At 37.0% G+C, this 14082-nt stretch overlaps 1 protein-coding gene across 2 annotated transcripts in view; it reads left to right on the top strand.

The window, feature by feature from the left end:
- Nucleotides 1-14082, top strand: part of PREX2 (phosphatidylinositol-3,4,5-trisphosphate dependent Rac exchange factor 2) — a 285840-nt gene that overhangs the window by 93145 nt on the left and 178613 nt on the right. For both annotated transcript variants that reach the window (XM_021089269.2, XM_013996689.3), the window contains 3 exons: nucleotides 1510-1643; nucleotides 5504-5607; nucleotides 12128-12277. In XM_021089269.2, the coding sequence (XP_020944928.1) occupies nucleotides 1510-1643; nucleotides 5504-5607; nucleotides 12128-12277 (388 nt within the window). The remainder of the gene's footprint in view (nucleotides 1-1509; nucleotides 1644-5503; nucleotides 5608-12127; nucleotides 12278-14082) is intronic.

Below are 14082 nucleotides of genomic sequence, written 5' to 3'. Positions count from 1 at the left end.
AATGTCCTAACTTCCTTTTTTTGGGGGGGGGTTCCTATTCAGTGACTCAGTGCATTGGTCGTGCTAATTTATGTTGTAGAGACAAACGGGCAACAACAACATTATTAATGGTTCAAAAAAATCTGCTGTGTATGTTCTGCTCAGTGTGCAGTTTTCCTTAGTTAATGACCCAGGGGCCCAGACTTGTCCCTCCTGTGGCTCCTCTCAGCTTCCAGTGGTTAGCGCCTGTGTTAAGAATCAGATTTGTCACTAATCATATGACCTTTGATGACACTCAGTAAAGGTTTATTTAATGAATGAGTCTGCCAATGCCGCTTGTAATAACTGTGGTGAAAAGTTCTATGGATGGTCGCTCTCTTTAAATAGATTTTTTCTTTTATTTCTTCTTTTTCTCTTGCTCTCCCTGCTAGAAGTGGATACAGTGGGCTCTCCGTATTAGGGGTTCTGCCTTTGCAAATTCAGCCAACTTCAGATTGAACATACTCATTCGGGTTCAGCAAAAATTCCAGAAACTTAAAAAAAAAAAAAAAAAAAAAAACAGAACTTGCACCAGCAATTATTAGATAGCATTTACATTGTATTTATGACTATTTATGTAGCGTTTACGTTGTATGGGGTATGAGAAGCAATCTTGAAAGTATTTAAAAATATACGGAGGATGGACATAGGTTATATGCAAATACTACGCCTGTGATTTTATTTAAGCCCCTCGAACATCCTCAGAGTTTGAGGGGTCTTGGAAGCAATCTCCCATGGATATGGAGAAATGACTGTACACAAATTGATACCTGCTAAAAATTTAGACAATTTCATGTGCTTTGCCATCTATTCATGGAGCTCTTTTCCAAGACGAGGGAAAGAGAGGAGGAAGAGGAAAGGGATATTAGGGGCATTAATATTGAGTTAGTCTGAAGTCATCTCCTTTTTAGAGAACAGAGATAACATGTGTCATGTATACCATGCATGCTTACATATATAAAATAGCTAAAAGGAGACACAGCATCTCTTAAGAGTAGCTGTGTTTACCGTTACCCACCAGGAGGAGACTGGGAGGGAAGAGGACCTATGTTCAGTGTGTACATATTTACACTGTTTGAACTTTATCCTGTTCATATAGTGCATCTTAAAATAAAGACAGATTACTTTTTTTTTTTTTTTTTTTTTTTTTTTTTTTGCTTTTTTAGGGCTACACGTGTGGCCCATGGGAGTTCCCAGGCAAGGGGTCGAATCAGAACTGCAGCTGTTGGCCAGTGCCACAGCCACAGCAATGTGCAATCTGAGCTGCATCTGTGACCTGCACCACACCTCATGGCAACACCGGATCCCTGACTCACTGAGCAAAGCCAGGGATCAAACCCACATCCTCATGGATACTAGTCAGGCTCATTATCATTGAGCCACGATGGGAACTCCATAAAGATAGAGTCCTATTAAGGAGAAAAAAGAATTATACACAGAGGTTTCTATTAAGTGATCTGACATTATTTTCTCCACTTTTTCCTAACTTAGGGGTCCAACATTACTGATACCTGTACAGAAATGCTAATGTGTGGAGTCTTATTGAAAATTTCTTCTGGAAATATTCAAGAACGGGTGTTTTTTCTTTTTGATAATCTTTTGGTGTATTGCAAAAGAAAACACAGGTAAGAATATAAACAGGTAATCCTTTAGAAATCGCTTATCTGTCTTAAGGTTCAGTCTTTCCTCTGTGCTCCTAGGAACTCATGACCTCACCAGTAAATTTCCAAATACTCTCAGTCTCTTCTCCTTTGTCTTGAGGAAAGGGGAGCAAGTTAGGTTTAGAGCCAAAGGATAATTAAATTGTCTAGCTCTTTTTTTTTTTTTCAGTTTTTATGGCCATATCTGTGGCATATGGAGGTTCCCAGGCCAGGGATCAAATCGGAGCTGCAGCTGCTGGTCTGCGCCATGGTCATGGGGATGTCAGATCAGAGCTGCATCTGCAACCTACACTGCAGCATGTGGCAATGCTGGATCCTTAGCCCACTGAGTGAGGTCAGGGATCAAACCTGCAACCTCACAGAGATGACATCAGGTCCTTATCCCACTGAGCCACATTGGGAACTCCCTTGTCCCTCTATCTTTTTCTTTTTGTTTGTTTTTGTTTTATTTTGTTTTTTGGTTTTTTTAGGGCTGCACCCATGGAATATGGAGGTTCCCAGGCTAGGGGTCCGATCAGAGCTGTAGCCGCCGGCCTATGGCACAGCCATATTAATGTGGGATCTGAGCCTCGTCTGGGACCTTCACCGCAGCTCACAACAACACTGGATCCTTAACCCACATCTTTATAGATACTAGCCGAGTTTGTTAACCACTGAGCCACAATGGGAACTCCTGTCTCTCTATGTTAATGAGCTTACAAAAATTCTCTTTTACCACCTGTGAATATGAACCTGTTTATTTCATGTAACATGCTCTTCTAAATTCTTTGTGTTTGGTAGCAAGATTGGGATGAATAGAAATCTTTAGGAAGATCTCAAAGAGATCTTATTAATTATTAATTTTGTTGTTAACTTGTGAATTTTACCAGGATGAGACTCTTTAAAAAAAGCTATGATGTGATTCAAGTTGTTTAGGTGCAGTTATTTTTTCCTCCAATTTTAGTGAGGTACAATTGACAAATGCAATTGTAAGCTATTTAAAGTGTAGAGTGTGATGATTTGATATGTGTATACATTATGAAACAATTCCCCCATCAAGTTAGTTAACATATCCATCTAGCTGCGGCATCTCATTAAAGGCATCTCATCAAATATGAGAATGAGCTCTTTTTTTCCACTAGAGTTGGTCTCAGCCTTACATACACGTTTTCCCTCAAGACCAAAGCGTTTGCAAAATGAACAGTGTACAAATGATGTTAGCATTCATAGTCTCCTTGCTGTAATTGTTAAGTAAATTAAAGAACAGGGAAAATTTTACAAAATTAAAATTCTGCTGTTTAACAAATAGCCTTAATGTATGTATAACGCAGACCAAATACTCAGTGATTGAAAATGGAAATCACTGAGTAAATCTATGTGTCCATTCCCTTCCTGAATTGGGGTACTGTGGATATACTCTCTTTTTCATTCAGTTTCAAATACTCCATCTCCATTGCCATATGCTTTCTAAGATCTAAAGATCCTTTAGAAAATATGGATAGACTGAACCTTTTCTAAACTTCCATAATTTTGTAATTACAGGGACCAGGGACCTGGTGAGTTTAATTTTACAGTTACATTCTTTAAAGAGCAGAGTGCTGGGGTGGGCACCCCCACCTCTGGATATTTTTGATGCTATTCACCTTCGGAGAAACCAGTTTAAAAACATTTGTTGTCTGGTATTAGATACATTTAACATGATATTGCTTAGTTTGGCTTATTTATGATAGGAACATGGGGTATTTAGTTTTCTGCAATTTACTTTTTGTATACAATAGGGTTTCCAAACTATATACCCCCTGTAGCAATAATTTATTCATTTTAATTGCTGCATGAGATTTCATTGGTTGAATATATCATAATATAATGATTCACTGTCCTATCAGTGGACTTTAGGGTTGTTTCCAGTTTTTCTGATATTGCGAACATCACTCTACATGTATCCTGCTGACCATTAAAATTCATAAGGAGGGAAGTCACTGAATAAAGTTATGCAAATACTCATCACTACAATATAGAGCAAAATGATTTTGAAACCAAAGATTTTTCAATCTTTATACTTCCATAGGGTCATTTTCTGAAGACATCAAAGATCTTTTGAGCTAAGTATTACATTTTTTATCACATACTGGAATTTCATTTTGAATATGAATATCTGCAGGTCAAGAGCAATATAAAAAAAAAACTAAAAACCTGTACAGAGTTCACAGCAAGATCACAAAGAAAATTAATGCTGTGGAAATAGGGCCCAAAGATATATTCTGTGTATGTATGTGTGTACACATATATGTACATGTGTATGCATATATATATGTATGCTGTAATTATTTGCCTATGGCTAAAACTGTTAATGAGGATATTAAGGTTTTAAAAATGTGATTGATTTTAAGTACGTTGTACCCACTTATAAGAAATTCTTTTTTGCAAGATATCATGATACTGTTTTCCCCCGAGAGACCATGCACTTGCCTGCATGTTAGTCTGCTCTGCATTCTTCTCTTTATTTGGTCTCCGGCGATGCCAGCTTTATAGCTACCTAGCCTGAATCCATAATTTAAAGCATTTGTTTAGGCTTTGTCCAAAGGACATTTAGAGGTCACTTTCAGAAGGAACGTGGGTGTGCAGAATGGTGATGGCCTGGGGCTGGCAGACCCTCAGTCAGAGTAATTCATCAGTTTAGTTTTCTTTAATAGTGATGAAGGGTTATGAAATTTTGATGAGTGTTGAGAACACATCAGGTGGAATATGTTCTCTTTTCTAAAGATACCTGGGACGTGGTCATATCTTGAGACCACCTCCCTAGGCCGCCCCTTCGGCTCCAGGGCAGGTGTTCAACTGCAAAGGAAAAGGAGCACTACATTCAGTCCACTTGATATCTTAACTTTTGCTTGATGTGTCCATATAACACATACATTAATAATTACTTCAGTGTATTCAGTTCTTAGTAGGTTTTTGTCAGCGAGTCAAACTGAATAGTTCAGGTCCACTCTAGTCTGCTGAATGACTAGGTATGACAATCTTCTTGAATTATTTATTAGAATCTTTCCTCTTTAATTTACTAAACATAACCCAGTTTTAAAAACAATCTCCCTTGAATGTTCAATGATCTAAGTATAAATATATATAACTGCCTAATTCATTATTATAAATGTTTATCTATAAACCGGGATTTTTTTACTTTGTGTTGCATAGTTTTTAAGATTAAAGGCCAATACTAGTCATACTATACACAAACCTTGGAAATGTTTTGGACAATTTTAAAAATAAATAAGATCTTTATGAAGGATTATAAATGTATTGAGAGACTTATTCATCAAGTATACACATATCATAAAAACAGTATAGGAAACTATTTTAAAGCTGGATGCTTAATAAGCCCTAGCGCAGGCAAATTTCTTTGAAGAAAAATCTTAGCTACTAACTGAATTTTTACTAAGGATTGAAAAAAATGGGAATTGCCAGCTGGTTACTGAAAAATGAGAAAGGAAGGTGAAGGAAATCAAATGAAGTTTTAAATAACCAACTTTCAGTGTCTGTCAGAGTTTAAGTGGGCATCTTTGATATCATACATTGAGCAAAAACACATATGCACACTTCTATCTGTATTTTGCCCTTAGCCCAGAGCTTCAGTTTATTTAAAAAACTGACACATAAGCCATACCTCGTAAAGCCACATGCACGGTCATGAATGTGAAGACACAAGTAAAAAACATTAAGAGCCTAACATTTGATACTATTGACTGAATTGGTATCTCTTTCAAAGAGTAGCTTTAATTATTTTTGCTTTAACCTTGTTTTGCACTGAGTTTAGTAACAAAGTTTTTGTGATTTCATTCTGTTCTAAGACGGTTGAAGAACAGCAAGGCATCCACTGATGGACATCGGTACCTTTTTCGCGGCCGGATCAATACAGAGGTGATGGAAGTGGAGAATGTGGATGACGGCACAGGTACGTGATGGGCAGATTTAAGATGGGATGACAATAATCGACTCCCTTGTAAGACAGACTTTTCACTTGAATAATTCATCTGCAGTGAATCTGAGCTTAGAAATACTTTGTTAGGTAGGGCAGTCGAAGGAAAAAGGCAAAAGAAGGGATAGGAGGGCTCTTAAAATGCAAAATGATATTCAGCTGAAACATGTTAAACACTAGCGTTAAACACAGAGATACAGGAGTTCCCGTCATGGCTCAGCGGAAAGGAATCTGACTAGTATCCATGAGGACACAGGTTCGATCCCTGGTCTCGCTCAGTGGGTTAAGGATCTGGCGTTGCTGTGAGCTGTGATGTGAGTTGTGGTGTAGGTTGCAGATGCAGCTGAGATCTGGAGTTGCTGTGGCTGTGATGTAGGCCAGCAGCTACAGCTCCAATTTGACCCCTAGCCTGGGAACCTCCATATGCCGCAGGTGCAGCCCTAAAAAGACAAAAAAAAAAAAAAAAAGGAACAAAGAAAAAAGACCAACAAAACAAAACAAAAAACAGAGATACAGAGAGTTCCCTGTTGCCTAGCATTTAAGGATCAATGTTGTCACTGCTGTGGCATGGGTCACTGCTGTGGCATAGTTTGATCCCTGACCTGGGAATTCTGCATGCCACAGGCATGGCCAAAAAGACTCAAAAACAAAACAAAACAAAAAACCCACAGAGATTCAAAAATAGCTGGAAGTGTCATAAAGTAGTAGGAATGTACATAATGTATATATTAGTTTGATCATGATGCTCTAAGAAATATCCAGCTTGAGCTATCACAGGAAAGTATAAATCCTCCTAGAATTAATTTACACAGCAAAGCCTTGGAAATCCATTCAAAACATAGTATCAGATCATTTGTATTCTCTCTTAGCAAATAGTTTATTTGTGTGGTTAGACAGAGGGCAAGAATGTTTGACCTCTAGAAAATGTGGTCTGTAATGTAGCGTTGAACAAACCATAGATTGCAATACAGTAGTCAAATCTGAATTGGATAAGATGGAAATTCTTTGTTCTTAAGGTGTTGTTTAAAAATGAATAGATTTTTTAAGCTAGTTAAGCTGTCATTTTAATTATAAGTTTTTGAAACCATTTTAAGGTACTGAACACATTGTTTTTATAAAAATAAATTTGGCTTGTTAAAAAAATTGAAGTTGCAGAAAAATAGATGAAAAATGGAAGATAATCTCATCAGGCAAAGACAAATAAATGAGAAAAAAATTTTTAAATTTCTTCAATTTTTTCATTTGGTGCATGGATTATGGCACAAATGAACCCATCTGTAGACCAGAAACAGACTCACAGACATAGAGGACAGACTTGTGGTTGCCAAGGGGGACAGGGGAGGAAGTGGGATGGTTAGGGAGTTTGGGGTTGGTAGATGCAAACTATTGCATTTAGAATGGATAAGCAATGAGGTCCTACTGTATAGCACTGGGAACTATACCCAGTTTCTTGGGATAGACCATGATGGAAGATAATATGAAGAAAATTATATATATATATATGTATGACTGGGTCACTATAGTGTATAGCAGAAATTGGCATAACACTAAATCAACTATACTCTAAAAAAATACTGAAAACATGAACTTTATAATTTCGTATCCTTTTTCATTTAAACAAAAACATAATCATAGTGATCTTTATGTCTTATTACCAAATTAACGTGGTTTTTATTGCTGCCTAAGAGTCAGTTGAACAGATAACCCATAGTTAACAATTAGTATTGTCGCTTAAGCTGGATTTGATACATTCTTAATTAAAAAGTAGCATAACGTTAAGTGTGGAAAGAGTACTGAGAATATAATAGTTCCTTTCTGATGTTCTAAAATTTTCAGTGTAATCAATGTAATGCTGTGTTTTGGGGAATTTAAAAAGGTCAATAGAGGAGCTACTTTTTAGTTTTATTTTATGTATGTATGTATGTATGTATTTATTTATTTATCTTTTTGCCTTTTCCAGGGCTGCTCCGCCGGCATATGGAGTTCCCAGGCTAGGGGTCTAATCAGAGCTGTAGCTGCCAGCCTAGGCCAGAGCCACAGCAACGCGGAATCCAAGCTGTGTCTGCAACCTACACCACAGCTCACGGCAACGCCGGATCCTTAACCCACTGAGCAAGGCCAGGGATTGAACCCGCAACCTCATCGTTCCTAGTCGTATTCATTAACTGCTGAGCCATGACAGGAACTCCTTTAGAGTTTTAAAAGGGCACATTAGAAAACTTTTTCCCCCATAAATAATGTCACATGCTATTTTGGATGCCAGAAATTTCTTTTATTATTTGACAAAATAAAACATTTATTCTAAAAAAATAACTTTCTCAACATTAGATATTTATAATGTGAGTATATAGTAGTTTAAATAATTTCTCTTAAAAATTTATACATCCCATTGTTGGTCACCAGAATGTGGGTTAAATACATTATTTAGACATCAGTTTCTTGATGTTTTGACAATTTATTCTGTCAATTTCTTTCCTTTTCTAGCCTAACTGTATAATACTTGGCTATGGTTCATTCATTAAAATGCAAGTTCTTGAAAGGATACCAGTATATCCTCTGAGATTTGTCATTAGTTATATTAGTTTTGGGAAAATCCCATCTCATTATTATATAAAACTTGGCAGAATTTAGAGTAAGGAATTTGAAACTGTATAACTTCAAAGTAATTAGTGATTTGTTCAGGGTTACCCCTGGGATTTTTCTCTTTTTTGGAAAAATCAGTGACTAGAGACTGTAGAACTTGGATATCCCACACTTAATGAATAACATTTTAATTCTATTCCTTTTTGATACTTCCTGTAAAGTTAATATTTTAGATCCATCAAAATTTACAGATTTCCATGTTTGCTGCCAATTAATAGATTATGTATTCTTTCATTCAAAAAATATTTCTAAATTCTTATTAAGGGAAAGCGCATTTGGATTTTTCTATGATCTTAATGAGGGTGTTTTTAATCGATATTTAATTCTTATCTTGTAAAATCAAGACATTGAGATATGACTATGATTAAAATTATGAACGTGTTTATATATCACTTTTTTGAAATACACAAGATAAATTGCTTGTTTTATATAACATTGATAACTTAGTAACTATTATTTTGTTACAAAATATACTGCATTTTGAGGCATATGCATATGCATATATCTATACAATGTTTTTCATATGTTTTAAATTATTTATAATTTATAATTTTTAAAATTGGCTTAGAAAGCAGGTAGCACATAACTTTTAAAAAGGAACATTATCTTTTCATTGTAAATTATTAGTGCTGTTATTTCAAAATATTATATTGCTACAGCAGATCATCTGTTACTTGAGATAGATTTTATAGTAATTTTTAATTTTAAAATTTTTTATTTTACTTTTTAAAATTTTAATTAAAGTATAGTTAATTTACAATGTTGTGTCAATTTCTGCTGTACAGCAAAGTGACCCACTCATACATATATATACATTCTTTTTCTCATATTATCTTTCATCGTGTTCTATCACAAGAGATTGGATCTAGTTCCCTGTAGTGTACAGTAGGATATAGTGATTTTTCAAATGATCGTACTGTCTATACATGAAATAGTAGCCGCATGCATTGTGGTTGTCTGGTTGTGATAATTGTACAGTTCGCAAGAGAAGTTTGCACAGGTTGAAGCCATCAGGCAAGGCTTTCTGGAAGGTGTGGCTACACATTAAAGAGAACTTCAGAGTCTATGAGGCAGAGGGTAGAGCAGGGTAGCTTGATGAGAGCCTTGGACTAGGGGACACAGAGAATTCCCAGGACAAAGAGGAAAGTGGCAGATAGAAGGATAGTGGGAACCCATGGCATTGGCTGGTTAGGGTGGGTCAGTCTAGGAGAATCTCCACATGCATTGACTTGATTCAGGGATGAGCTTCCAAAGGCTTCTGAGCTAAGAAATGACTGATGAAAACTATTTGAGGAAATGTCAGCAGACTGTGAAGAGGGCAGGGCCAGGCTCAAGTAATCCCAGGAGGGGAGGAGGGTTACAGAGGTGGCAGCTGGCCCAGGGCACAAACTGTGCAGGATTAGAAGCATCACTCTGGTTGAGTGTCGCACATGAACTTGAATTCCCCTGTGTTCTGTGGGAAGGATACATTATATTCATTTTAATGTAGGTTCACTTTTTTTTTTTTTTACTGCAGGCTGCCTGCGGCTCTTGTGGTTTTCTTTATCTAGAGTATGGGTAAAGGAGTAATGACACCAGTGGGAATGTGGGATCTTTTAATGTGCAGTGCTATGGTTCGCTTAGCAATCTGCCTGATTTTAGAAGAGGGGAGAGAATCTGAAAAGTCTGGTCTTTGTGATACTGGCCTTGTAAGGTGACAACGTGAAGGAGGAGGATGTGGAAACATGTACAGTTTTGATCTTTTTTTCCCCATCAATTTATCATAAATTCTTGATTGGTTATTTTTATAGGTATTCAGGAGGGATTGTGGTCTAATTAGGAACTACTATTGTTTGTTACCGTATTAATCCCAATGGTGCTTAATCTGTATTATTCAGTTCTGCTACTTTTATAGGATGTGACTATAAATTAAATAGGTAAAGGAAAGAAGAAAAGTACAAAAATTCCTTTTAAAACCAGATGGTGGGAGTTCCCATCATGGTGCAGTGGTTAACGAATCCGACTAGGAACCATGAGGTTGCGGGGTTGATCCCTGCCCTTGCTCAGTGGGTTAACGATCCGGCATTGCCGTGAGCTGTGGTGTAGGTCGCAGACGCGACTCGGATCCCAAGTTTCTGTGGCTCTGGCATAGGCTGGCAGCTACAGCTCCAATTAGACCCCTAGCCTGGGAACCTCCGTATGCCGCGGGAGTGGCCCAAGAAATGGCAAAAAAAAAAAAAAAAAAAAAAAAAAAAAAACCCAGATGGTATTGTCTTTCTAAGGGAAAGTCCTCTGCCAGCTTAAATTTTTGTATTATCAGAAATTGTTATTGAGTATTCATGAGTTTATGGTGGAATAATATCTGATATTTGCAGACTGATACCTAATGTAATCCAATCCTGGGTCAAATGTAACCTGGAATTTTTAAAGACCACCCCCCCCAGCTCTACAGAATCATTTAATAATGCATTTTTGGAAGTTATTCTGTTCACAGATAATTTATGGTGATTTTTGTGCTAAAAAGACTGTGAGGACCAGACTTAGGGAGGATGAGTACCAACCATCTCTTCCTCTACTCAGAACTTACCAAATAAAATAGATCAAAACAAAACAAAACAAAAAACAGAAAGAAATAGGTGCCCCGACATGAGCTCTTTCCTTTAAACCACCTTGGGTATTCTGTGGTTCACCTCCTGTAAATCCACCATTGTTGCTTAAATCCACCAGTGCCTCTCAGGACACAGATGAAAAATGTCACTTTAATTGGTACAGAGGCTGATTCAGGCCTTTGTCATGTGTGTTTCTGTCTTGGAATCTTTGCTTTGCAGACTGTCATGTCAGTAAAGGCTGGTTACAAGTAACATCACTATTCCCTACCTGCTGTTAGCTGGGGAGCTGCCAGAGAGGGTTTGCTGTGGACATTTGCAAACCCAGGATGTCAGTTTAGCCAAAATTATGGTGAGACCTAGGAAAAGACAATTAAATATGGATTCACATTCAAAGGAAAATTTTTTGTGAGTTTCTTACTGCCAAGTCTATGCAATAATATGGCTTTCAACCACTTGCCGTCATTATAGACTGGCATTTGTACATTTCCATTTATTGCAGCTTAGGAACTCAGTATGTTCCATTCATTTGTTCTGATTCTTATTGTGCAGTTTATTAAATCAACAAAAATTGTTCTGTGGGGGGAGCATAGTCTATCTCTGAAACCTAGAATAAAAGTTCAAAGAAATATTAAAAAGGCAAAATGGGAGTTCCCATTGTGGTGCAGCAGAAATGGATCTGACTAGGAACCATGAAGTTTCGGGTTTGATCCCTGGCCTCGCTTAGTGGGTTAAGGAACCAGTGCTGTGGTGTAGGTCGCAGACATGGTTCGGATCCCACATTGCTGTGGCTCTGGTGTAGGCTGGTGGCTACAGTTCCAATTAGACCCCTAGCCTGGGAACCTCCATATGCCACAGGTGTGGCCCTAGAAAAGACAAAAAGACAAAAAGACAAAAAAAAAAAAAAAAAAAGCAAAATGAATTGACATCCTGGCATTTGATTACTGAGATAAAATTCTTTAAAAGTTTTTCTTTTATTGCTTTAGAAACTTTAACAATATTTTTGGACATGGGGAAAGGATTGTTAATGGTTTGACTGTTTAATTTCCAAAAATATGTTAATGTTGTAAGTTAGAAATGTTCCATTATTGAGGTCTGTCTGCACTTAATATCTAAATATACACTTATGTACTTGTCAATAATTTTTTAAAAATTTTGTATTCTTCCACACACATATATAAAGCGAAGATATTTTGAAGAAGTCGGTGGTTTTGGAAATTTTTTGAATTGAATGCTTATGTGGCTCATCTTTACCCATTAATTTCCAGCTGACTTCCATAGCAGCGGACATATCGTTGTTAATGGGTGGAAGATACATAACACAGCAAAAAACAAATGGTTTGTGTGTATGGCAAAAACACCTGAAGAGAAGCATGAATGGCTTGAAGCTATTTTGAAAGAAAGAGAGCGGCGGAAAGGTGGGTGTGTGAATCGGGCATTATTATACTTTGCGAAGATTCTAATTTAACAAGAAAACAGAAAAATGGGCAAAAATTATGAGAAAGTAGATGGTGTCTGATGTTCCCTTAGATTAACTGCATGATGTGAACCCTGTGCTAAAATATGTTTTGAATACTTCCAATTTTGCCACTAAAATAAAATAAATGAAAAACCTTATAGGGGTTTCTGTTGTGGCGCAGTGGGTTAAGAATCCAACTGCAGTGGCTCAGGTTGCTGCAGAGGCCTGGATTCAGTCTCCAGCCTGCTGCAGTGGGTTAAAGGATCTGGCATTGCTGTAGCTGTGGCATAGGACACAGCTACTGCTCGAATCCAGTCCCTGGCCTGGGAACTTCCATATGGCACAGGGGCTGCCATTAAAAAAAAGAGAGAGGAAAGAGAAAAACCTTGTATTTAGCAAAGTAATTATATAGTGGCTAAGCAGTGTTTTTAAAATAGTATCTTAGTCTTTGGAGGCTGCTGTAACAGAATACCATATACTGGGTGGCTTATAAACAGTAGAAATTTACTTCTCACAGTTCCGGAGGCTTGGAAGCCCAAGATTCAGTATCTGGTGAGGGCTTTTTCCTGGCTCACAGATGGCCATCTTCTCACTGTCCTCACATAGCAGGAAGGATGACAGATCTCTCAGGGGGTCTCCTCAGTAAGGGCACTAATCCCATTCATGCCACCCCCCCCGCCCGCCTTCATGAACTAATCATCACCCCACAGGTCCTACCTCCTAATGCCATCACATTGGGCATTTGGTTTCCACGTATGGATTTTGGGTGGCACACAGACATTCAGTCTATAGCAAATAGTTTCACTTGCTTTAAAATTTGATCAGTTTTCTTTGCACTTTATTCTTGCCATTTCTAAAGCATCGTTATAGAGTTTTCCTTTAAGAGACAGGCTTTAATAAAATAAGGCAGTATTGTAGGGCCTGCAACAATTCTTCCCTACATATTTAACAGTGCATTGAAAATTCCTGGGCCAAATAATTTAGTATCCAAAGTGTAAATAAGGCATTATGGATGTACATTAAATTTTTAGTATTATTATAATGCTGTTGAATATAATGGAATGTAACTCAGTAAGGAGCTTGGTCTCAGAAGGAGGCCTAGCTCAAATTCACTTCATGTTCTTATCAAAATTTGCAAACAGTGTTTGGTCTGGTGATACTCAGTTGCATTAAGTTTATCTGCAAGTACTCATATTTCTGTAATTCAGCTAGGAAATAGAAATGTTTGTATAGCTACTGTTTTTATTCCTAAATAATTGATGAGAAACATGACAGAGTTTATTCCTTTTCCCACAGATCTACGAATAAAATACTACATTGGTAGCGAAATTTTGAAATACAAAGAGCTCTTTCTTCCATCTTTAGGTATTTCCCCCTTAAGAATGTACAAAGTTTCTACCTTAATTAAAATATTTAGAGTACACATTTTTACAAATAAGAGTTTCTAAAACACTTAAAAATGCTTACTCCTTTGATGGATCTTAGTTGAAGAATAAGATGGAAAAATTTAAAGCTAAGGTTATGAATGCATAACTGACTTTGTTTTGTTGAATCTAGCAGTCAATCCAAATAGCATAACAAATCACTTAAAAGGTAAATTGAATTTTTCATCAAGTTGAACCTTAACTTTTCTCAGAATGGCTGTGCATATAAATACTCCCAAGACCAAAAAAAAAAAAAAAAAGAAGGAAGAAAACAAGTAAGAAAGCACATTCTATAACTCTGCTTATATTAACAGACTCTATTCTTAATGGATTATTCAAA

Source organism: Sus scrofa, chromosome 4, assembly GCF_054392235.1.
Source record: "Sus scrofa isolate SSC_HxYL_T2T_F1_AM1 chromosome 4, Sscrofa_HxYL_maternal_Yorkshire_Landrace_v2.0, whole genome shotgun sequence".
NCBI classification, from domain to species: Eukaryota; Metazoa; Chordata; class Mammalia; order Artiodactyla; family Suidae; genus Sus; species Sus scrofa.
Note: the sequence above shows the minus strand (reverse complement) of the source record. Positions and strands in the feature narration are given on the sequence as shown.